The 23,442-nt window shown below is 42.3% G+C and overlaps 1 protein-coding gene across 1 annotated transcript; it reads left to right on the top strand.

The window, feature by feature from the left end:
- The first annotated feature begins 289 nt into the window (after positions 1–289).
- DUT (deoxyuridine triphosphatase) lies at positions 290–15,133 on the top strand. Its single transcript, XM_024200624.3, has 7 exons — positions 290–347; positions 1,119–1,251; positions 2,284–2,375; positions 5,845–5,889; positions 13,293–13,367; positions 14,194–14,264; positions 15,003–15,133. The coding sequence occupies exons 1-7, from the start codon at positions 305–307 to the stop codon at positions 15,057–15,059; spliced, it is 516 nt and encodes a 171-aa protein (XP_024056392.1). The 5' UTR covers positions 290–304; the 3' UTR covers positions 15,060–15,133.
- The last annotated feature ends 8,309 nt before the right edge of the window (positions 15,134–23,442 follow it).

Consider the following 23,442-nt stretch of genomic DNA (forward strand, 5'->3'; position numbering starts at 1 on the left):
TCCTGTGCAGGAGCGGAAGCTGCCTACCGAACAAGCCGACCCCGCTACCTGCAGCACCCTGAGTTTTCCTGGGCGGCTCCCACCTCCCTCCAGCTCATGAGCGGAGACCACAGCCGAGGTGATGCCTTAGGGGTGGGTACAAAGCGGGCCCTTTGCAGGCAGCGCCTGCAATCACTGCCCTGGCCGGTGATTACCGGGGGCGGCTCCGTGCGCCAAGCGAGGCCTACAGCCCGACACGAGACAGCCCGGCCTTTGCGGCTGTTGAGCAGCTAGTTCCCCCCTCCCGCGAGCTGCAGCAGGCGCCATGCTGGCCAAGCGCCTCCTCGGGCAGCTCCTCCGCAGACACAGTAAGGGGAGGGGAGCGAGGGGCTGCGGAGATATTAACCCTGGCGCCGCAGCACAATCCGGAGAGGGGCAGTACGGCCCGGGGTGCGGAAGCGAGTTGCAGCCTGGTTTTGCAGGACCAAGGCGGGGGTTGCAGGGCTCCGATGCTGCCGGGCCGGGGGAGTTGCAGGTTCCAGGGGCGGAGTAGAGGTTTTGCACGGCGGTGGGGAGAAAATGGCAGGGCTGCGTTGCAGGACTCCCGTGCTGCAGGGCCGGGCGGTGGTTATGGGGGGCGGCAGCAGGTTGCACAGCTCCGGGGCGGTGGGAAGATGGCAGGGCTCCGGTGCTGCAGGCCCGGGGGGCGGGCAGAAGGGAGGGGAAGGAGATGGCACATTGCACAGCTCCGGGGTTGTACGGGGGCGGGAGAATAGCAGGGCTCCGGTGCTGCAGGACGCGCGGCTGGCGGGGTGTCCCTGTGGAGCTTCCGGCCTGGCCACAGCCCCTGAGAGAGGCGACGAGGTCCCTGACTGGGAGCCCAGCAGCAATCCCGAGAGCCGGGCGACGAGCCCGGCCCCAGAGGGCTCCTCTCCTGGGTAGGGGCGGGGCCCGCCGGCTCAAGGGGTGGGGCCGGGAGAGCCCATTCTGTGCTGGGGGGGGACGGACCTGACTCCGCCTCATGGGCCGGGCCGGGGCGTGGTAACGGTTCGGATGGCGCGGGCGGGAAACGCCAGCGCTTCCCCTTCGCTCAACTCTGTCTCCATCACCCGCTCTCCCCATGCCGTGCTCCGGAGCAGACCCCGCCGTGTCCCCCAGCAAGAGGCTCAAGGCCTCGGAGCCTGACCTGCGGCTCCGCTTCGCCAAGCTCTCCGAGAACGCGTCCGCCCCGTCCCGGGGCTCGGCCCGCGCCGCTGGCTACGACCTATACAGGTGAGGGGCGGCCCGCTCCGAGCCCTGCCCGAGAGCCCGCCGCCCTTGCTGCCCCGGGGATCAGCCCCCGTAGGCTCCCCGGCTAGGGCCCAACAGCCCCGAGGGCGCGCCCGGTGAGCGGAGCAGCCTCTCCTGGGTAGAGGGTGAGTGGCTGGCTGCCATGCGCCCCGCGGAGCTCGCCCCCATCTCCCGCTTCCCCTGTCGCGGGCCCGCAGAGCCCCTGCTCAGCGGCGCTGGGGTCTGCGGCCTCCCTCCGTTGGCCTAGGAGCGTGGCGCGAGACACCAGCCGGGTGAGCTAACCCAGCGCTGTGCTCTGTGCAGACACGCTGGCTGCAGCGACAGGGAAACGAGCCCCTCACGTCGCAATAAGTGTGTCTGCAGGGGTTTGCGCGCGAGGGTGGCCCCACTCTCATCACTTCTCCAGCCCCTCCACGTTGGTCCCTCTCTTTTCCCCTTTCTACTCTCCTCCAGTGCACCCAGCGTGCAGCAGCCTGCATCTTCCTCTTTGGCTAGATCACGCTGCATTTTGAATCCTTTCATTGGCTTCCTACGGGCTTCCTCGTGCCCTAACCCTTTGCTCACCTTACCATTGCTTTGTCTCGAACATGCTAGCTTTTGTACTTTCTTCCACACTGCTTGCTGCATTTGGAAAGGACTTCCTAATGCTTACAGAGCCTTCCTTTGCCTCCTCCGAGGCCTTGAACATCAATTCTTTCTCAAGACCCACATGTCCTAGCATGTACCAGCAGATGAGGTCACTGTAATTACTGTTACCAGCTTTTTGCTAGTTCTGCAACTGGATCAGCACAAACAATGTATTAGGCTCTGCCAAGTCCAAATATCTGCATCAAATTTTGCAGATTTGTAGGTGGCTCTTACACTGACATTGTGATAGTTCTTACCCCTCAAACCCTGTCTTTACCATGTGTAATTATGGGTGCCTCTATTTAGTCATTCTATTACAAAGAAGAAAGTACCCAAAACATTTTAAGTAATTGTTGACATGTTTGTTTGTTTGCTTGTTTTATTTAGTGCCTATGACTATGTGATTCCTGCTATGGAAAAGGCCATAGTGAAAACTGACATTCAGATCTCCCTCCCTTCTGGATGTTATGGAAGAGTAGGTAAGTTAGCAGACTGTAGAAAAGCTTCATTGAAACAAAAATAACATGTATCTGAAGAAGTGGGGGGTTTTTACCCACGAAAGCTTATGCCCAAATAAATCTATTAGTCTTTAAGGTGCTACCGGACTCCTTGTTGTTTTTGTGGATACAGATTAACACAGCTACCTCCTGATACTTCATTGAAACAGGTTCACTTGCCCTGAGGCTTAGTCTACATGCAGAAATTGTACCATTTAGCCAAGTCTGTTTCTATATTGATTTAGTTAAATGGGTGCCATTCCTTTGCAAGGATGCTCTTAAGCTAGTTTGAGTGACTGCACAGGAGGGTTGTACCCATTAAAGTAAAATCTTTGGAGAAGTGAATGTGGTTAAATGGTGTAATTCCTCTTTATAGACTGAACCTTACTGGACTCCTTTTTAACTACAGCCCATTGATTGTGACTTAATTTAAATTATCTTTAACCTGGTACTCCAATTAGGTAACATGGTGCTTACCTATTACCACATCTTTTGGTGAAAATATTTGAAGATTTGATGGATGACTCATAATAAACTATGTAAAATACTTTGCTAATAAAAATGTGTATAACTTGTTTGAAGTATTATAGAACCTACATATATGAAAATTTTTGGATTTTTCTACTGCATAGTGACGTGTAGTAGCTGTAGGACAAAGCAGCTGATCTGGTTAAAATATTTTAAATCTCTTAAGGTTTTTTCCCCCAATATTCTTATCAAAGTAGAGTACAACTTAATTAGCACACCCTAGTGCACGGGGTCTCAACGTCTGCTGCCCGAGAACCTCCCCACTGCGGCCCGCGGAGGAGAGACGCTTGCAGACACCCTACCGCAGGGGTGGGCAAGCCTTTTGGCCCGAGGGCCACATCGGGGTTGCAAAATGGTATGGAGGGCCGGGTAGAGAAGTCTGTGCCGTCCCAAACAGCCTGGCCCCCACCCCCTATCCTCCCACTTCCTGCCCCCTGACTGCCTGCCCTCATAGCCCCCAACCCATCCAATCCCCCCCGCTCCTTGTCCTGGGACCCCGCCCCCTATCCAACCCCCCCATCCCCCCGCATCACCTGACTGCCCTGAACCCTATCCACAGCCCCACCCACTGACAGGCCCCCCCAGGACTCTTATGCCTATCCCACAACCCCATTCCCTGTCCCCTGACACCCCCGCCCCGAACCTCCACCCCATCCAACTGCTCCCTGTCCCCTAACCATCCCCTGGGCCCTGCCCCCTATCCAACCCCCCACCTCCCCGTCCCCTGACTGCCCTGAACCCTATCCACACCCCCGCCCACTGACAGGCCCCCAGGCACTCCCATGCCTATCCAACCCCCTGTCCCCTAACTGCCCCCCCCCCAACCTCCACCACCTTCAACTGCTCCCTGTCCCTAACCGTCCCCTATCCAACCCGTTCCCTGACTGCACCCAGGACCTACTGCCCCTTATCCAACTCCCCGCCCCCTTACCATGCCGCTCAGAGCGGCAGGACTGGCTTATTGGAAAGCCTGGGAGGTGGGCGGGCACAAGCTGTGCAGCCCGGCAGAAGCGGCAGGTCAGAGCGCTGCCTGCATGGCTGCAGGGGAGGGGCGGCGGACTAGTCTCCCTGGCCGGGAGCTCAGGAGCCGGGCAGAATGATCCCATGGGCCGGATGTGGCCCGCAAGGCGTAGTTTGCCCACCTCTGCACTACCGGCAATGTCTACTGCAGGTGCTGCCCCTGCAGCTCCCATTGGCTGGGGGAGAGGGACAGAGATACCATCACTAGTTGCCGGGTGGAGTCAGCCATGGAGGCAGCATCATTAGTTGCGGGGCAGAGGCAGCAGCATCATTAGTTGTCGGGCAGAGGCAGCGTCAGTTTTTTCCACACTGAATATAAACAAGTCAAAATATCTAACACAACTATCTGATGCACACCTTGCTGCAATCCTGAAGGTTTCAACTGCTCAGTCACTGAGGCCAAACATCAATAAACTGACAGAACTGAAACGTTGCCAGGTGTCTGGCAAACACTAAATTCTCTGGCAGGCGAAGAATTGTATAAAGTTGTATGACGGTTTTATTATTTCTAAGAAATTTGAAATAAAAAATACAATATAAACGTTTTATTTTCTGAACACCATCTTCAGTGACATTATTGGCCTGCTAGGAGGATTTGAGGACTGGCACTGGCCTTAAGGTAAATTGAGTTTGAGACCCCTGCCCTAGTGGAAATAACTCAGATTGCTGTTGGCTGGCTTATGAAAACTTAAATGGTATTTTAGTCAAGTTCCTATTGGAACATGGTCTCTTTCAGAACTAAATGAAAAGCTCCCTGATTTAGATTCCCCACCAAGTTCTAGACATAGAAAACTCACATAAACTAATCAAGCCATTTCTTCCACAGGCTGGGTGGAAAAGGATGTATCTGTTTTTAAATACTTGAGGTGCTTTGATACTACGTTGTGGAGGGTTATAAGTACTTCAATAATGATTGTCTTATCATAAAAACAACTTCTACAATTGTCACTAGTTTCCTCTTCTTGGTAATCTCAAGAAAGGCCAAGGATAAAATGGCTGTAGTCTCAACTATATTCTTTAGTGGTGGTTCCTCCAGGTAAGAATTGAGGTACTTCTTAGGCTTGTGCTACTACTTCTCATTCTCTGTAATTATTATGTGTACTTACATTTACAAGTGGTAAAGGGGGAAGCCTGTCCTGGGTTCTAAATGTAGTAGTGTATTCAAATATTCAATGAAATAATAAAGGACCAGCAACCATCCCAAATTAAGAAAATGACAGTGTTTCCATCACTGTTTACTACTAAAATTCTCCAAAAAAGGAGATTGTACATTTCTCTCATCTTCAGCCAATTTAAAATCTTTTTGGAAATAGATAAAGCTAGTAAGGTAACATGTAATCCCCATCGTAAAGCAGCTTGAAGTAAAGCCTTAGCAACAATTAACTTGCATTAGCAACTGTCATTTAAAATCTGTTAATAGGTTGCAGGCTACACCAGAATTGCAGTTTTAAGTGAGCTAGGTGTATTGTTGTTTTGTGTAAATAGAGTGCATTGCACTATACCTGAATTCTTTGTGGTGATTACTATGGAACAGGTGTTTCAACGGTAACGTGAAGAAGGGCCAAGGAGTAATATAAATGGCCATAGTCTGAAGAACCTTTCTTTTAGTGCTGTTTCAAGGTAAAACAATGCATTTCAGCTACTCTAAATAATCATACACCCAATTCACTTAACCTGCAATCTTACTGTAGCCTGCAACTGTTGATATTGTCACTTATTGCAGCCATGTAATGACACTTGCTGTACATTTTGTAGGATTACATGTAGGTTTTGAAAGGAGCTAGGTCAGAGTTTTTTGTGGTGGGACTTACTGATTTTGAGCAACCTATTGTGCATAGAATACATACTAAAATTCATTTTCAGAAGGTTTCTTAAACTTTGAAAAATGTTTTTCATTTTCTAGCCCCACGTTCTGGATTAGCTGCAAAACACTTCATAGATGTTGGTGGTAAGATGTTTTTCTTTCACAGTCTGTAAATCTTTATTCTATGTCTCAAAGTGAAATGTAGATACTAAAACTATAAAGTGACAACTCAGCTTCATTAATAACATTACTTTTATGGGCTTTGTTAAAATAAATGGAAACTGTGATTTAAGATTTTCAATCATATACCAGTATCTAAGTTACCAAACTCTATTTTGAACTGAATCTTGTTTAATTAAGGTTTTCATTTTCTTACCAGTCTTTCAGATTGATTTGGACTGGTAAGAAGAAAGTTTAGGTCACATTTTTGGGCTCCAGTAAAGCCATAATTCTTTTCTAATCTGCATATTGATTTTTTTTCAGATACAGAAAATAGTAACCAAATAACATTCTCTCTGAAGTAATGCCTGATGTAGCCAGTGCTTAATGGGCCAAATGCCTAACAAACATTCATCAACCAAATGATGATGATAGTTGAACTAAGTACAACATATGTTCCTCTGTATCTCTCAAGTTTAGATAAAGCATTGGGACCAAATTCAACTCTGCCATGAACTCATTTACAGTAGGGTTGAATTTAGACCTTTTCATAACCTCTTGCAGTTCTGGGGTTTACTGTAAACTGTAGGTAAGTACTAGGGATGATTTTTTTTCCTTGTTGTTCTTGTATTTTTCTGTCTTGTTCAGTAAGACAAACTTTCTAAAAGGGCTTGTTGTTTTGCACACTCAGCTAACTACTGACTGCTTTTCCTGTTAGATCTGAATCCCCTATTGTTTCTGTTTTCTTGGATTAAAACTAATTCTTTCATTCTTCCCTACCTATTTATTTTTCTGCCCTGAACTTTAACACAAAGCTATAAACATCATCCCAGAATTTCAGACTTAATTGTGACTGTCCTTGCTTCTGTTAGTCATCCTTTTAGTGCTGTTCTTTGTACTCCATGTCCTCTTTTTATGCCTTGGAAATAGTCTTAACCATGTTATTTAGCTGCTACTTAGTAATAATTATAAGAACCAAAATATTGGCTTCAAGAGTAACTCATTTCTACAGCCAGTTTCCTCCATTTGACTATTAATCTTTTTCCTTGCCCATTTTCACCCTTACAAAAAATTTAATATTTAAAGGTTGTTGGCATATAATTTTAAATGGGTATAAGAAATCATTATTTCTGAGTATTAACAGTATAAAGTAAAGGAAAATTTTATATATATTTCCATATCTAGTTCTTCACAATCAGAAAATGGCTAAGATGACTTAGCTTTGACGTAGTAAAAGATACTATGGTTTTACATCTTATTAATCAAAACTTGGTGGGAAATAATGATAAGGAATCCCAGAGGCAAATTTGAAAGATAAGATTTCTGCTTTATTATTCTAGGAAAAAAATGGTTTGGAAGAAGAATGGTAACTTTAAAATTTAGACTCCGCTCATTATTCAACCTTTGTATAAATTTAGTAAAATCAGAGTGGTTTTGAATAATAGTGAGGATATGATATACTTTCCTCTGAATCTATATCAGTTGTAATTACAGATACTTGCCAGACAAGCTCCCTTATAGCAGTAGATAGGATACGTAAAATAAGTAGGTTATAGGGAAGCTCCAGCTGGTCCACCTTCCCATCAACCACACTCTTCATCACACTCAATACAAGTCATTATATATGAAGATCCAGATCCTGCAGCCAGCACAGGACCCATGGAGGTGGGGGAAGATGGATCTAAGCCATTTGTTTCCCTCCCCTGATCCTGGAGCCAAAGCTGAAACCACTGCCAGTATAACTTAGAACATCTTGCGGGCCCTGTAAACCAGCTGAGGATCACTGCAACTTATTCAGGGCTGGCTCTACCCCTGATATATTCACTATGCCAGCCTAATGTCATAGGGGATTTTCCTTCTGGGGAATCCTATGTTGACCTCAGGACAGCTCTCTTCTCTTTGTGTGTGTCTGATCGAACAAAAGGAACAGGGACAAGATGTGACTGAAATATTTTCCTGGAGTATCTGGTATACATAGTGTATTGTAGAATAAGATCTATGCATCTAAGGTTGTAGTCTTATTACATGATCACAATTCTTTTCTATCAGTGCATATCCACAGGGGTAAGAGTGGGGGTAGAGTAACTTTGGTATTTTCTGAATTGAGTGCTTTAACTGTAATCTTATGTTTAACTTTTGTGTTCAGCATTCGAAAAAGGTGACAGTTCAACATCATAAGTGAAAATAATCATGACAGTTGATAGGGCGCCTCTTATGAAAAATAAGACAGATGTTTTCTTGGATCTCAGTGTCTCGCATAAGCACACTTGACATAGCAGAGAAATGTTTTATTTCAATACAAATGTATTGTCAGCGGTCCCAGGCTGTAAATAAGGGGCCCGGGGAAAAAACTGAGCATGCAGGATTCTGTTCAGAATCCACATCTGCTAGACGTGGATGGTTTTCCAACAAGTGACATGCCAGAGTCTCGACAGAGTAAGGGCTTTTGCATGAAGTCAGTATTTCACTGTGCCAGTTCCAATGCATGATTTTTCCAGTAATGACTTAGATGCTTTCCACCCAAAGTAGATCATGCAGAAAAGTGTCCTAGTGTTCAAGAGAGTGTATAACTTTTGTAACTTGATGTTTTTGAATAATAGAATCCCAAGAGGTCTGTTACGTTAACCTTAAGCAGAGCAAACTTCTGCCCTGCTACCTCCTGTTAATCCATACCAATTACTTAAATTGAGTGCCTCTTATACAGAACAGAGGATGTTTTAGGTTCCTGCACCAAGTACTTTACATTTTGTGATACAGACAATGTAGTTTGAACACCAAATGGAGGTCAGTCTCTTTAAAAAAAAAAAAAAAAAAACCACCACTATTGGAATACTCTTTAAATTCTTTCCTTACCAACCCTTTTTCTATTTGGCAAACTCTTACCCTGCTGTGTTTCTAATGGAGCTTGAAATTAGCATAGCTTTGACAGCATTTTTGCCACTTCATTCTGCACAGCACTAGATTAGCTGCAGCATATTCCAAAATCATTTTGATTATCACATCTTAGATTTAGGTTCCAAGGGCAGATCCAGCCTATAGCATGTATGCTTTCAGGGCAGAAGTCCTCTTTCTCTATTCCATCCTGAAAAAGAACTTTTCACACACACTGCATAGCCTGAGTTTGATTCTTGGCTCTATTAAAGAAAAAAAGAGATCCTAGCAGGCTACAGAATCATTATAACCTCTGTCTAGTTCATAATTTCACCCTAGGAGGTGAAACTGCTTCTATCTAGTGTAATGATAATTTCAGTGGTTTATTCTTTTACTACTAGGACTGGTTTTGACAGATTTCTGTGGCTGAACTCCCCCTCTTAACTTGGCTTTTATCAGACGTAGCCTTTAACTCATGGGGAGGATATTTTTCTCTTCCCCACCCGCAGAAGACAAGAGAGGGACTGAATAGCGAAGTTATCCTACTTAAAAAAAAAAAATAAAAATCAGGAAATTCCCCTTAAGTTGGAGTTTGAAGAGAGCTCTGACTACAGGGAGTAAAACCTCCAAACTCACAGGCCCTGGGGGATTGGTGTGATGGTGTCCCCAGATAGGATCTCCTTCCCGTTTCCTCAGTTAGTACATGGAATCATGTTGTCACTGGCTGAGTCCTCTGGTGCTGCTTGAAGGGACCCAGTGGCAGTTAATTCTGCTGCAAGCACTCTACTTCTGTGTAGAAATCACATAAGACTATACAGACTGTCATGGAGGGTGGTTGGTTCAATGCTTCACCCTTATCTAACAATCCTGTAGAGAAGTTTCTGATTGTCAGAGAGGGGAGCAGATGATGCTAATAGGCAGCACTTCTGTGTAACCTGGGAATTCTGACTGTATAGGTGGATATGATAATCTGGGTCTTGATGTTAAGACTTAATGAATCAGTAAATGGGGTGGATTATGACTGAGAGAAATGGTGCATAACACCTTTTACGAAAGGCAGGTCTAGTCATCTTCAGGAAGGGTTTCTACTAGTTTACTAATACTACCTTCTATGTAGGTAAACTTGCTGTGACTGAATTTGATGTTTTTGGAACATTACTTCAAGGCAGGATTTAGTCCTTAAAATATATGCATTCAAGTCCTGTGGACTTCATCTGGAGTTGCACATGCACATTGGAGTATAGAACTTGGGAACAAGATACCTGTTTTTAAGTTTGGGTACTAGGGAGCCAGGTGTTGGAGTATCTATTAAACAGACCTAAGCTGTGTTTGTTAAATGTTAACTCAGCAAGAAACAGTACTCGGAGGCTATTTTGTGTTACATGTGCGGTTTGTTTCAGGGAAGTGGTGAAATGGAGATGGCACATCAATGCCAAATCTCCATGGCAACATTTGAGGGGGTGATCAGAAAAAGCAGGAGCCTGTTCTTTAAGGAAAATATTTGGATGGCAACTTTATAGCAAACACTTCCAGCATGTCACAGTGACTAAGCTACAGTACTAGTCTGAGATGGGGTTACTGAAGCAGCATTATGAAGCTTTCCTACTTTCAAAGGCCCAGCCAGTAAAAGGTAAAGGAAAGACTTCAGGCCAGAACTTCCTCAACTAGTGTAAATCAGCCTCCAACATGCTAGCTTTTGTACCTTCTTCCACATTGCTTGCTGCATTTGGAAAGGACTTCCTAATGCTTACAGAGCCTTCCTTTGCCTCCTCCAAGGCCTTGAACATCAATTCTTTCTCAAGACCCACATGTTCTAGCGTGTACCAGCAGATGAGTACTTACTGTTACTAGCCTTTTGCTAGTCCTGCAATTGGATCAGCACAAACAATTTATTAGGCTCTGCCAAGTCCGAATATCTGCATCAAATTTTGCAGATTTGTAGGTGGCTCTTACACTAACATTGTGATAGTTCTTACCCCTCAAACCCTGTCTTTACCCATGTGTAATTATGGGTGCCTCTATTTAATCATTCTATCTCCACTGCTCCTCTCAACAAAAAATTGGAGTCTGGCACTAAATAAAACAGTTTATAACAACTCTGAATTTAAAACTTAACCTACAGTAAAGTAACTGTAAAAAGTAAAATGATGACTCTGGCATTTCACTTTACAAACCGTTAAAGGGGCTTAACTCAATGGGGCTATGCCAGCTTACGTTAGCTGGGGACCTGCCCCTTAACTATTGTGACTTTGTTCCACCATCCCTGTTAGGATGCTACGGGGAGAGAGATCTAGCTGATGGTCCCAGCCATCTTATTTAATGCGGTGGCACTAGTCTCCTCCCTACTTATTATTCCTGAGTTTAACTAGTTTATTTTTATGAGCACTAAGCGCATTGATGACCCTCTCAACTTTTCTTTGTAAAGCAAAAGGTGAATGTCACTAAATGTAACTTTATTTTTAGTTTACTGCAGATTCCTAAATAGCCAATTAATCTTATTTTCACTTTTTTTCCCCCACTTTGACTCAATTTTTGTTAGAGGCTGGTGGTATTTATTTTAGAATAAACAGATTCACAATTAAGACAGTTTTTTTTAAAAACCACAGTGGTTTTGTCTATATAACCAGACTCTTAGAATAACATGAACTTCACTACAGAGTTAATTAGTCTCCAGTATGCACAATACAGAAGAGTGCCACTTTTTATTACTAGAATAGGCCTGAGGGTCATGTATGCAGAGCTGTATGAATTTTCTGTTTTCCCAGAAAATAATACCAGTACTGACAGATTTAGAAAGTAAACTAGTAGTAACTACTCTGCTCTAGTGTGACCTAAACCAGCATTGCAAACATAGCTTTGGCATTACATGGGAAGGGAATCTATTAAGTGTATGGGAGTTAATGCTTTAATTAGAATGTTTGAAATTGCCAGGATTCTTCTTTTCTACGGATTTCCGACACAAACTTTAACCAAAGAGCAGCACTAAATTTAGATTTTTGTATGTATATATCTAAGCAGGCTGTCTAAATCTCTGTTGTACTTAAAACTTTAGAGGATGACTGAGCTTTTAAAAATACTAGGACTGTAGTAATCCATCAATAGGCAAAGTCGAACCACTAAAGAGTATTTTGTATATTACTTTTGAAAGTAAAACTAGCTCTGATTATGTTAAATTAGCAAGTTCCATTCTCAGTCTTTGTAATAAGTAGCAATATCTAGTTCACATGCTGGGACAGGAAAAAAATGTACTTCTAGCTGAACAGAAACACTTTGACAATAAATGTCTTAATTAAATAGTTCAGATGCTTAGGTCAGATACTTGGTCAGATAAGGTTGTGACGAACTGGGTCTGTTCTTGCTGTGGTCTGTGAATGCTGACAGGGGAGTGTGGCTGGGATGGTCGGCCTTGGGGGATGGGAGACTGACTGAAAATACCTGAGCCTGTAACATGAGAACCCAGGAGGGGCTGGGACCAGGTGACACCTTTGCCTGGGAGACTGAACAAAGGCTGGGGGTGGGGTCGCTGAAGGTAGAGTCTGGGAAGCTGGCTGGTGAGGTGGCTGGAATGCAGGGAGGGCTCTGACCCCAGGAGGTGGGCTGGGGTGCCCAAGGACCCCAAGATGGACCTAACTGTGGGGTATCCTGTTGTCTGTGCCTGCAAGACCTGTCTTGGACTGTATTCCTGTCATCTAAATAGCCAGCCAGTAAAGCAGAAGGTTTGAGAGTCATGGTGAATCGCAGGACGCCGGGGGTGCAGGGCCCTGAGTCCCCCCATACTCCGTGACAAAGGTACTTAGCTGTTGCCGCACCCATTGGCAGTTGATGGGATTTAGGCTCTTAAATCAGTTATGCACTGCTATGCTGAGTGCACCAACACCTAAATACCTTTAAATATCTGGGCCTTAATGATTTTTAGTAAGTATTTTGAAGCTTATTTGTGTGGACTGTATGTGCTTTCAACCCTTCTACCATATTGCTTCCATTCAGAAGATGCTCCGCATTAGCTGATGCTCTATTTAAAGAAGAACTTCAGTAAGGCTAAGAATATAAGATAGCCAATCATATTTAACTTCATATATGACAGCCAGACTACGTTTCCCATCAATAATGTCAATTTTAAATCCAGAAGAAATCTATTGTTCTAGACAACCAATTTGATGCAGTCCCTTTCTCAACTAAATTTGTTTAATCTTATATATGGGATAGCCAAAAGAAACCATCATATAACTTAACAGCGGTATTAAATGCTTGTTGAAATATGCATGTTAAATTTTAGAAATAACACTCTAGAAAAATGCGATGGGGTCTCTTTAGTTCGTAATCATTGCAAATTAGACTTGCATTTGGATATTCCAGTATTTTAATATCTATTCTCTTTAGAGGATGGATGGATACATTTCAGCACATTAAGTGAAACTACTAATCTAACTTAGTATTTCATGAATATTTTTCTTCCATGATATTAACATCTCTCCATCAATTGTAGATACAGTTCTGAATTACTCCCTTTATTACAGCTGGGGTCATTGATGAAGATTACAGAGGAAATATTGGTGTTGTACTTTTTAATTTCGGCAAGGAAGATTTTGAAGGTAAGTGTTAGATTGGGGAAAAATCTGTATTTGAGGTTGCAGTCAGCCACCTAAACTTGATATTTGCGTATTCCCTAAGGAAAAAATAATCCTTAACTGTTCACCCAAGGTTAAGAATATGCCTCCCTCCTCAACCAGTAAACATATGGAAAATCAACTAAATCCTCATCCATGCCTTGCAACAGACAACCATGAAGTCTTCTGCTCTCAATATAACAGGTGGCATGGAAAGACTTGTAGCTCCAGGACTGAGCTAGTAGCTCTGCCCAGTGGCAATTTTTTCATCGGGCCAATTTCCCTATGGTTCACCAGGAGAGGAGTCCCAGTCTGATGGACCCAACTGGAACAATAGTTAGGAATGATGAAGACCTTCCCCTTTCCCTCCCCACAAACACAAAGATGTCCATCCCTCCAATGCTTTACTATTCTACTTCCCCTGTGCTCCTAGATGTAATCAGAATATATTTTGATTCTGGGGACAGTTATCTATCTAGAGAAATTCAAAGAAAGGTGAGGAAACCAGGGTTGCATTTCAAAAAGGGAGCACTTTCTGCATAGTCTGCAAAAAGTTAATAAATATTTTTCTGGAAAACTTGTCTGACGTTATTAAACTAAATTTAGTGGTTAATGGGAAGTTGAGTGAGTTTTAGTCTTGCTTAAAGTGCAGGTTATGCTCAGAAATTTGAACTCAAATTGCTACAGATGCCTACATAATTTAAATTTCAAATTTAATGCTAATGCTATAATGTCTTATGGGAGTCTTAAATATGGAGGTTAAAGTTGTATTGGGCTTGTTTTAAAAAATAACCTATTAACTTCTCTTAAGTTAAAAAAGGAGACAGAATTGCCCAGCTGATCTGTGAACGCATCTTCTATCCTGAGCTGGAGGAAGTTCAAGTAAGTTACTGGAATGAAACACTTGCATTAGTCTGAGTGTATGGAAGAGCTGTATTTAATCTCTCAAATTCAGAGAACAATTGGGCTTTTCAAAAAGTTATTTACTTCTGTTACTGCCTATAACAACATGTAAATTATTGTTTGAATTAAAAAGGAAAATGTCTGCAGTTTAACACTTAATTCTAAGTCTTTACAAGCCTGTTAGGGAGGTCGGGGATGTGAAGAGTTGAAAATCAGGGATTCTTAAATATAAGAATTACAAACAAACTTTGGTGTTTACTAGAAAGCTGGAATAATTTCAGTTTGTAGACATGTCTGCTTAGTTCTATAATTTATGACAACCAATGCAGTTTGCCCATGTCAATGCAAGAGAAGGAATGGGCTGATAATCCCACCCTGAAATGACCACTTTAAAGAAATAAACTGAAGAGATTGATGCAATTTTCCTGGAGATGAGCAATTTACAGTTTTAAACTATTGAAAACATGGTAGACTGACATATCTTTATTTTGGACACGTAAGATATTGTAAAAATATATTTTAAAGTGTTCTGTTGACTCCTGAACTTAATTTTAGTTTAAAAAATTGAAGCTTATTTATGCTTGTGCAGTAAAGATCTCCTCTATAAAAGAAGATGTATGATTTTTCTGTGGGGAAGATGAAGAGTATGCAAGAAACAAATGAGTATATATTACAAGCATAAGTTTTTAAAAAGCTAACCTTAATAATCTCTTTCAGGTTCTGGATGACACTGAACGTGGTACTGGTGGCTTCGGTTCCACTGGCCAGAATTGAAGAGAGATGTTAGATGTAATAAATTCTTACTGTATTTGGATTTTATTGATTAAAGGTTCTTTTTGTAAACAGTCTTTCAAGAATTGTTTCAAAAGGGGAGTTGGGATTTTAGGATCTGTGAAAGTAAGGGACTCATAACTAAAGCATTATACAAGCGTCTACAAATCTCTGCCCTCTTGTCCACTTCCAAACTGATAGCAAGTGATGTTGAACAGCATGCTGGCTTGCAGTACAGAGAAATCTGCACAAGAGATTTGACAAAGTATTTTTTGTTAACTCCTAGGATCCTGAACCAGTGTTTCTATTGAGATAGAAGTTTAATGGTACTAATTACATTGTCACCTTTGTGCAAGCCAGATTTTCTGACATCTTCAGATAAGTAGTCTTTTGCAAGAGAAAAGTGTGTGAAGCTATCTTGCAGCAGATTAAAGAAAAACATAACTCTCTCTTTTGGAAACTAACAATTTATCTTACGCCCAGATACTGCCTGGTGTAAAGACTGCTTAATACAAAACTTGTCAATGAATCAGTACTTCTGCAGTCCTGTCAGTCTGTCTTTCTGGTAAAAATGTGACCTTCTCAAATTATAATGAGACATTGAAAAGATGCTTAAACACTCAAGTCTTTCATGTAAATAAGCCTGTGAGACTTCAGTATAATGTTCAAAAGACAGTTATGTTGGAGAAATATGATCCTCAAATGTTGTAAAGATGACAAACTGTCATTCAACATCCAACAAACAAGGTTTGTTTAGTTGTAGTTTGATCTGTAAATACAATCCTTCACCTATAGGTGGCTTCAGTACATGCAAAGAACAGAATTGCCATGTCAACAAAATCAGTTCATACAGGGTGAAGTGTGAATAAATACTTCACAGAAAGGGGACTCTGAATCATTACTGGAATGGTCCATCCAGAGTAGTCTTTTAGGTAACAGTCATTCCACCAATTAGCAGAACTTTTTGGAGTCTATCCCAAACCTGATTATTTTTTAGTGTAGGAGATCTATAGCTTAACTGATCTAGTAACATACAGGCGAAGGAGCATGCACTAAAAAAAGGGGTAAGGAGGAAGGAATGTGAAGTAGTCTTTTCTGTAAAATGGCTAGAAGAGTTGTGGGGAAATCTTAAAAAAAAAAAAAAAAAAAAAAAAACACAAAACAAACTTTACCCAGAGGAAGAACTGATTAACTTTTCTGCAATTGCCTGTATTGTATTGCACATCAATAATAAGAAAAGAGTTTAAGCGAATGTTGCAGATCTGTGGAAACTTTCATTTAAGGATGTCTGTACTTTACAACTTCCCATTGCTGAGAAAGGTAAGGGGTCTATAGGATTATGATGAGTGTATGTTCCTCCACAGGTCTACACTAGAATTATTACAGCCAGCGCTGCTAGTGCACACACACACTGCCAATGGAAGAGAGCTCTCCTGTCTGCAGAATTACTCCACCTCCCTGAGCGATGGTAGCTATGTCAGCGGGAGAGCATCTCCTGCTGACATAGTGCTGGCCACACCGATGCTTACATCAGCGTAACTTACATTGCTCAGGGGCATGGCTTTTTCCACACCCCTGAGCAACTTAAGTTATATCCAAGTAAGCACTAATGTAGACCTTCCTGTCTCAAGCTTTGTGGCTCAAGTGCTTTTAGTCCTGTCTCTTCTAGGTTTAAATCATATAATGCTGAAGATCCAGACTCTTAGTATCGTATATGGCACTGTTATCCATGCCAATTTCTCAGTATTCTACTGCCACTCACCTCTTGCATCTTGTAGTTGTCCTAGTGTCTGTTGGAATTTGGAACCTAAATACCAAGTGACCAGAGTTCTGTGGTTGGCCAGGATAGAGAACTTTCTGATGTACATCCAGCTGTAGTGACTGCTTTTTATTTCTGCAACATGCTTAAGGTATTTAATCACGAAGGCCTTAGAAGTTGGCTCACCATGAAACAGTCCATTTCTGATGAGACAGTTTGAGGAGGGCATTTCTCAGTGACCTACTTTTGAATCCATGTTAAAGTGCTAGCCCTGCTCTTTACAACGGTTAGAAAGTGAGGTCCAAGACAGCTTGGTTATCTTGTCCTTTGTGACCTGCTAAAGCAGCTGCACTTGTCAAAGCTTGTGAAGGTAGGTTCTGTTTTAGGCTAGAACTTACAAATATAAATGATTGCTATTGTACTTTTAGATAAGTGATCCCATTACATACAGCATTTCCTGTTCATGGAGGAATACCTAAAGTATTGCAAATGTTAAAGGGGAGGGGGGAGTTTAGTGAGCCCACTCTCAGTAGAAAAACAGCTTTAGAGTGTAATCTCATGAACAAGAAAGGGTATATGCAATAACTATGATATTTTTTAGAGGTGGTTGGTTATGCACGTACTGTAAAACAACTCCCTACACATGTGGACCATTGTGAATCCTTGGCAGAGGATCAGAAAAACTTGAAATGTTTCACTCCATAGTCCATTTCTCACTACCTATTCAGAAAAGCCAGTATGTAGCTGAAGTGAAGCTGCAGGACTCATGCCAATAAGGATCTGGGAAAAAGTCCACCCACTTCAAAGGGAAATTACACTGCCTTTTAGTTCATGACAAACTGAATTCCTCCCTGTGTGAATCAAACCACAGTGCTGAGGAGAACTCTTCAACTGGAGTCACTTACTGAGAGTCCCCGTCCCCCACCATAGCTTTGGAGCTGTGTATCTGGTTCAATATTATAGTTTTGAATGGCAAAACTTTATTCTCTTGTGAAGAGAGTTACTTTTTATAAGCACTTAACTTCTGTAACCCAAAGAACCATGGAATAAACAGTTTAACTGCAAAATAATGAATTGTAGGCTTAACATTTACTGTAGAAGGCCCACTAACTGTAGATTAAGGCCTACAGGCTCCCTTCATGGAAGGGGAAAAGTTAATAAAAATAGTTACTGTTTTTGAAGTAAATCTCTTCCCACCTGGGAGAAGGGTTTGCTGGCACTATCACATCCCCTCTCTCCCAACTGCACTGTGAGGCCCATAGATTTAAGAACACTGACAGAGAGGTTCTGCCCTTCTGTTGTAATCTACATGTTTCCTCTTTATGACTTGCTATGGGGCCATATTGTAACTTGCCATTCAGCTGAGCCTCCAACACTACACACAGACAACACAGAACAAGAGTTAGTGGTGAAACTGGCCATTAAATCCCATTGGAATTTCTGATTGAAATCCTGCAAGGATCAAGGAGAGTGCCTTTCAGAGTAGCTGTTCTGAGTCTTTGCAGTCTGGCCATGCAGTGTTCAGCTGGATTCATTTCCCACCCCACCCCTTGCTAACCAGCTTTGGTTTGTATTTATGTAAATATTCCCACCAGAGCAGGGGCATGAACCTAGGCCAATGAGGAAAAGGGGCCTTACAAGCCAGTTTAAAAATCTGGGATGTGTGGGAGCAAGTGTTTTAAAAATGTTAGTGTACAGATTAATCAGGGCAGTAAATGTATTTATCATTAAAATGGGATTCAAACAAAACTAATGGGGGATGGCTTTTGCATCACAACCGTCTATATAAATGCTGTTGTCAACATGTTTTCTTTGAAACCATTCAAATTAAGTACAAATTAGCTTTTCAAAAAGAACAAAACTAGTTTGTGTAGTTCCATGTGTTTGGCCACCACAGTTCAGGAGAAGCTAAGGACTGTTCTGAATAGCTGTTACTTTCACCTAACTAGTAGTTTTTCCAAATTAGGGCAGTGGACAGGTTGTTTGAAATCTGCCATACCTACTACAGGATGGCTGATCTATGAGGAAAAAATTGAAGTAATTTATTAAGTGCTTTCAGGGCCCAAGTTCAAGGTGTTAAGTAGGCAAGGCCTGCTAGGTGGGGATGGGAGAGGAGCAAAGGTGAAAGGTGCCAAGAAATCCGAGGCTCGCTTGCTTAATTCACAATAAAATCACTTAAAACGTTTATGCGGGATGAAAATTTTTCCCCATCTCCCTTCAGCAAGTTTAGTCTGAACTTGATTTAGTTTAAAACATCAACCACTGGGACTGCTTTAGAGGGAGTGCTGTATCCCCAGAGGGGAGAAAGAGATGTTTGATGTGGACACCTAGGGATGAATACAAAGCAGGCAAAGATGGGATGGCTCCTTCACCAGGGCTCTTCAACATGAATAAGTGGGATCTGGTGCCTTCATGGAGAGAAAAGTAAAGATTGATGGGAATTCTCACTGTCAATGAAGACCCTTCCCTCAGGGAAAGGAAAGGGAAATTACAACAATTTCAATTACGACAATAAGATCTGTGGTCCTGTTTAAGAAATGGTCTGGTTATAACTAGAGTTGGATGAAATCTGAACCTCAAATCCAAACCCTAATCAATCTGCATGGACAGGGTGGCTTTTGAATTCAGATGCTTGGCTCCAAATCCATACCTGTGATTTTACTCCCAGGAGACTGTTTTCTAGTTTGAATTGAAATGCAGCTGACAGCTTGAAACAATAAATATTTTTACAAGATGTGAAACTCCTGAAGGAACAGATTATTGCCATGAGAGTTCCACCATTCAATATCTCCATTTGGGGGCCAAAAATCTTACAAGGACTGGTTATAAATCATTGATACCACTGAATCCAAGACCTTCAGCTTATTCCACACCATACTGAATCCTGTAGCCTAGCTGTGAATCTGAACACAGCCTCCACTGCCCAAGCATAGATATAACAAATGCATTGCCCTGGGGTATGCTCAGAATTATTTTTGTATGCAGAATCGTTGTAGCCGTGTTGGTTCCAGCATATTAGAGAGGCAAGGTGGGGAGAGACTTGCTCTTATTGGACCAACTTCTGTTAGTGAGAGAGACAAGCTTTAGAGCTCTTCTTCAGGTCTCAGAATTATTTTTGGCCCTTTCAAATGTTTTCAATAAATTAGCCACTAGGTGGCACTTAAAGTTTGCTTTTCCATCCTGTATCTTTTTTTGCAAGATATTTTTCAAATTGTTCATCTATAATTAAGAGTGGATGACTCCCAATGGGGCTGTGCTGGCAGAAAGCAAGATGCAGCAATATTTGAGTGAATGCAGGCAAAAGTATGACTATAATTTAAATAAGATTTGGGTGTTTGCATAATCCCTCCTGGCATACAAGAACAGTAGAGAAGCCTGTGGCTTTGCTCTCCTGCTGTGATTCAACAACAACAAAAAACACAAAAACAAAAAAATGGAAAAATTGTAACAGCAACATTTTTTCTATCTTTCATATTCTCTCTCTCCTCCCTTCCCCAATCCCCTACTTTCAGTGGAAATGCAATTTACTTAATGATTGCATTATAATGAATGCTAGTTTTGAGCCTGTTGAACTCTTTATTGGGCTGTCTAATTTGGCTGCCTTTTGCTGTGAGTTCTGAACATAAATTTAAAAAATACTTAACACTTCACTTAGTAAAGTGCAGATGACATACAGTAACATGGCAGAAATTATGGGAATTTTTAGGAAGGTTCTCCAGGTTTTGTATTGGCTGGAACTCCTGTAATAGTTTACAGGTACTCTGCGTCTGTCTTTTGTTTGTTTTAAACTGCCATTGTATTTTGGCTTCAAGATGGTTAAATAAGTTTCAGTATTAAGTAAACTTCTCTGACCCTGCCTACTTCCTGTCCTGTCAAACCTTTCCGTGTAAGAATAACAGTGTCCTTTTATTTGGGAGAGTGCAGCATGATGTTTTTGGCAGGCCCAACATTTTTGACTTACATAAGTTTGTGACCTTAAGTGCAAGAAAAGTGAATGCTTGCTTCAGTGCCGCATGGTCTCTGCCTAAAAAAGAAAAGTGCCCACTTTTCGGGTCATTGTAGTTTTTGAATAATTATCAGCATAATTATTCCACCTTATTGTACATGATTGCACTTCCATACGAAAGGATCAGAGCTAAAAATGGGATAATTTTGTAACTAGTTATATAAGATGCCCAATCTCTGAATATATAGGACAGACTGTACTAACTTATTGATTTCTAGAATTGGCACAAAAGGCCCTTGCCTCGCTAGCAAGTATTTCGCAACCTCTTCCTCCATAAAGATCCAATTCTGCACAATACAAGCCTGGGACTACTGCTGGGTAAAAGGCTCATTGCATGACTAAAGGCCACAGGATCAGACCCTAACTTTGGACCGAATTAATGTAGTTGTTCATTTTATTTACTTTGAAACTGCTATTTCATTAATTGTGTGCTTATTTAGTGTTTTACAACTGAATTTATGATACATGTTATAATGGAGCGAGGGGGTAAGGGGTATCAGTTAGGAAACAACCACCCACAGCTGATTAAGCAGTCTGATCTGAATATTTGACAAATTGAGTCTGTAATTTAAAATCCCCAACCAAATAGTAACTGCTTAATTTTAATACTTAAAGAACTTAAGAAAGAATAAAGGTGCATTAGCTGTACATGTCCCTGTTATTTTTCTCAGTAGGTTTTGATGACTTTTCAATGATGTTACAAGACTAACATCTAATTATGGATTCTGTACTTAAATGTTAACACCTGTTTAGGTTTTCTTGTGTACCATAATAAATATTGTTTATAGCCCTGTTAGCAATTAAAGCTGATATGTTTGAACTGAAGCAAATATTTATCTTGCTTAATGTTGATTACAATAAAGTTTGAAAAAGGGAAGCAAGAAAACCAAACATTCATAAAAGAAGAAACTTGGGCCAGATTCTTTTAACATGAGCATTTTGTGGTTTACAGATTCCTAGCCAGTCAGAAAGGTTGTCTCCAACTGTCCAAGACAAAATAACCATGTGCCCTACTTGGATGAAAACCTTTCCCTTTCCTTTGCAACTAAGTTGATTGTGTATGCAGTTTCTAGCGAGCAAGGCAGTAAGCATAATATGCCATGCAGCTCTGCTACTGCACCTAAAGACTGACCAAAACATCCCTGCTATGCCAATGCAGGATTGTGCTAGATTACATGGTGTTTTTCAGCAGATGGATTATAGCCTCTTTCCCTCCAGGATAGAAACAATCCTTGTTAGGGGAACCCATTGTTTATGCCTTCCCATTAAAAGAAAACAAAGCTTCCCATATCTCCCTGTGGGAGTACTGCTGCAATCAGCCAAGCTTCAAGTGGTGCTACTGTTCAGGCCATTAAAAGTTGGCCTGGGAGAAATAAGAGGTTTTCCCCTCCTCCCTTTTGTGAAAGGGGTGGGTCAGGGTCAGGGATAAGCAGGCTGGCACTAGTCAAAGAAAGGTGGGAACAGCTTTTGTGAAAGGGAGGTTAGGTATAAAGTTTCAGCTGGAGCCCTTGTTCCCCGGGTTGGACAGAGCCAACATATCAAAACTTATTAAAGAGGAAGGAGATGCAAGAAAGGTAGGAAGTCAGGTCTGGCAATTTAGAGTTCACTACCATCCCTTGACAGGAGGAGGAGGGACAACTATGTCAGGATGGATGGAGTGGGACTTCCTTTTCTGGGTCCACATCATCATCTTGGTTTTAATCCCAGGACTATTCAAGCCCTTTTTGCTTGTATAAGGGGATCATCTTCTCTAGGTCTATTTTTGTTGGGCTTCCAGGAGAGTAAGGATATCAAGAGAGAGCATGCCAAGCCACACCGATAACAATACAAATAAACTAACAGCTCCTCTACCACTCTACAGGACTGATACAACTGACCATCTCCCCCAAATAGCAGCAGCATCTTGTTTGCATTTCTGTTTCTATTTGATATTTACCACCCACTGCTTTATTTAAAGGTGATGGGTAGAGTAGGTTGAAACCATACCATCCAAATTTATTTTTAGACTACAATGGACTCTAGAAAATTTGTTTCATTCAAAATTTTCTACGTTTTAAACAAAAAACAAAACCAAACATGAAAACCAAACATCTTTCAGTTTTCATTTTGTTTTTTCCATCCAAAACTGACTTTTTGTGGGGAAGAAAAAAAAATCTAAAATTTCTTAGGAAGAACTGAGTGGATTCCCTGTCTGCAGGCAACAGTCAAGTGAAGCCAAATCGTTATCTGGGAAGGAGGAAAGTGCTGGTCTTTCTATTAAGATACTGTCCCAGAACTAAACTCAAGGCACTCCATCTTTCATATCAGCTTCTTGTCAGTAGAAGTCTGATGGTTTTGAAGGGGGCTTCAAATTTCCCTGGCTGCTGGAAAGGTGAAGGCATAGTCCAGGGGTCGGCAACGTTCGGCATTCGACTCGCCAGGGTAAGCACCTTGGCAGGCCGGGCCAGTTTTATTTACCTGCTGACGCGGCAGGTTCGGCCGATCGCGGCCCCCACTGGCCGCGGTTCGCCATCCTGGGCCAATGGGGGCGGCGAGAAGCCGTGGCCAGCACATCGCTCGCCCGTGCTGCTTCTCGCCGCCCCCATTGGCCCGGGACGGCGAACCGCGGCCAGTGGGGGCCG

Source organism: Terrapene carolina, unplaced genomic scaffold, assembly GCF_002925995.2.
Source record: "Terrapene carolina triunguis isolate 2854851 unplaced genomic scaffold, T_m_triunguis-2.0 Scaffold67, whole genome shotgun sequence".
NCBI classification, from domain to species: Eukaryota; Metazoa; Chordata; order Testudines; family Emydidae; genus Terrapene; species Terrapene triunguis.

What these genes read in the sequence shown, in the direction of transcription:
- DUT (XM_024200624.3), top strand. Translation starts at nt 305, where the DNA reads ATGCTGGCCAAGCGCCTCCTCGGGCAGCTCCTCCGCAGACACA. An exon ending in GCTGGCTACGACCTATACAG is followed by an intron (nt 1,252 to 2,283) that starts GTGAGGGGCGGC and finishes TGTTTTATTTAG; the next exon opens with TGCCTATGACTATGTGATTC. An exon ending in CTGAGCTGGAGGAAGTTCAA is followed by an intron (nt 14,265 to 15,002) that starts GTAAGTTACTGG and finishes AATCTCTTTCAG; the next exon opens with GTTCTGGATGACACTGAACG.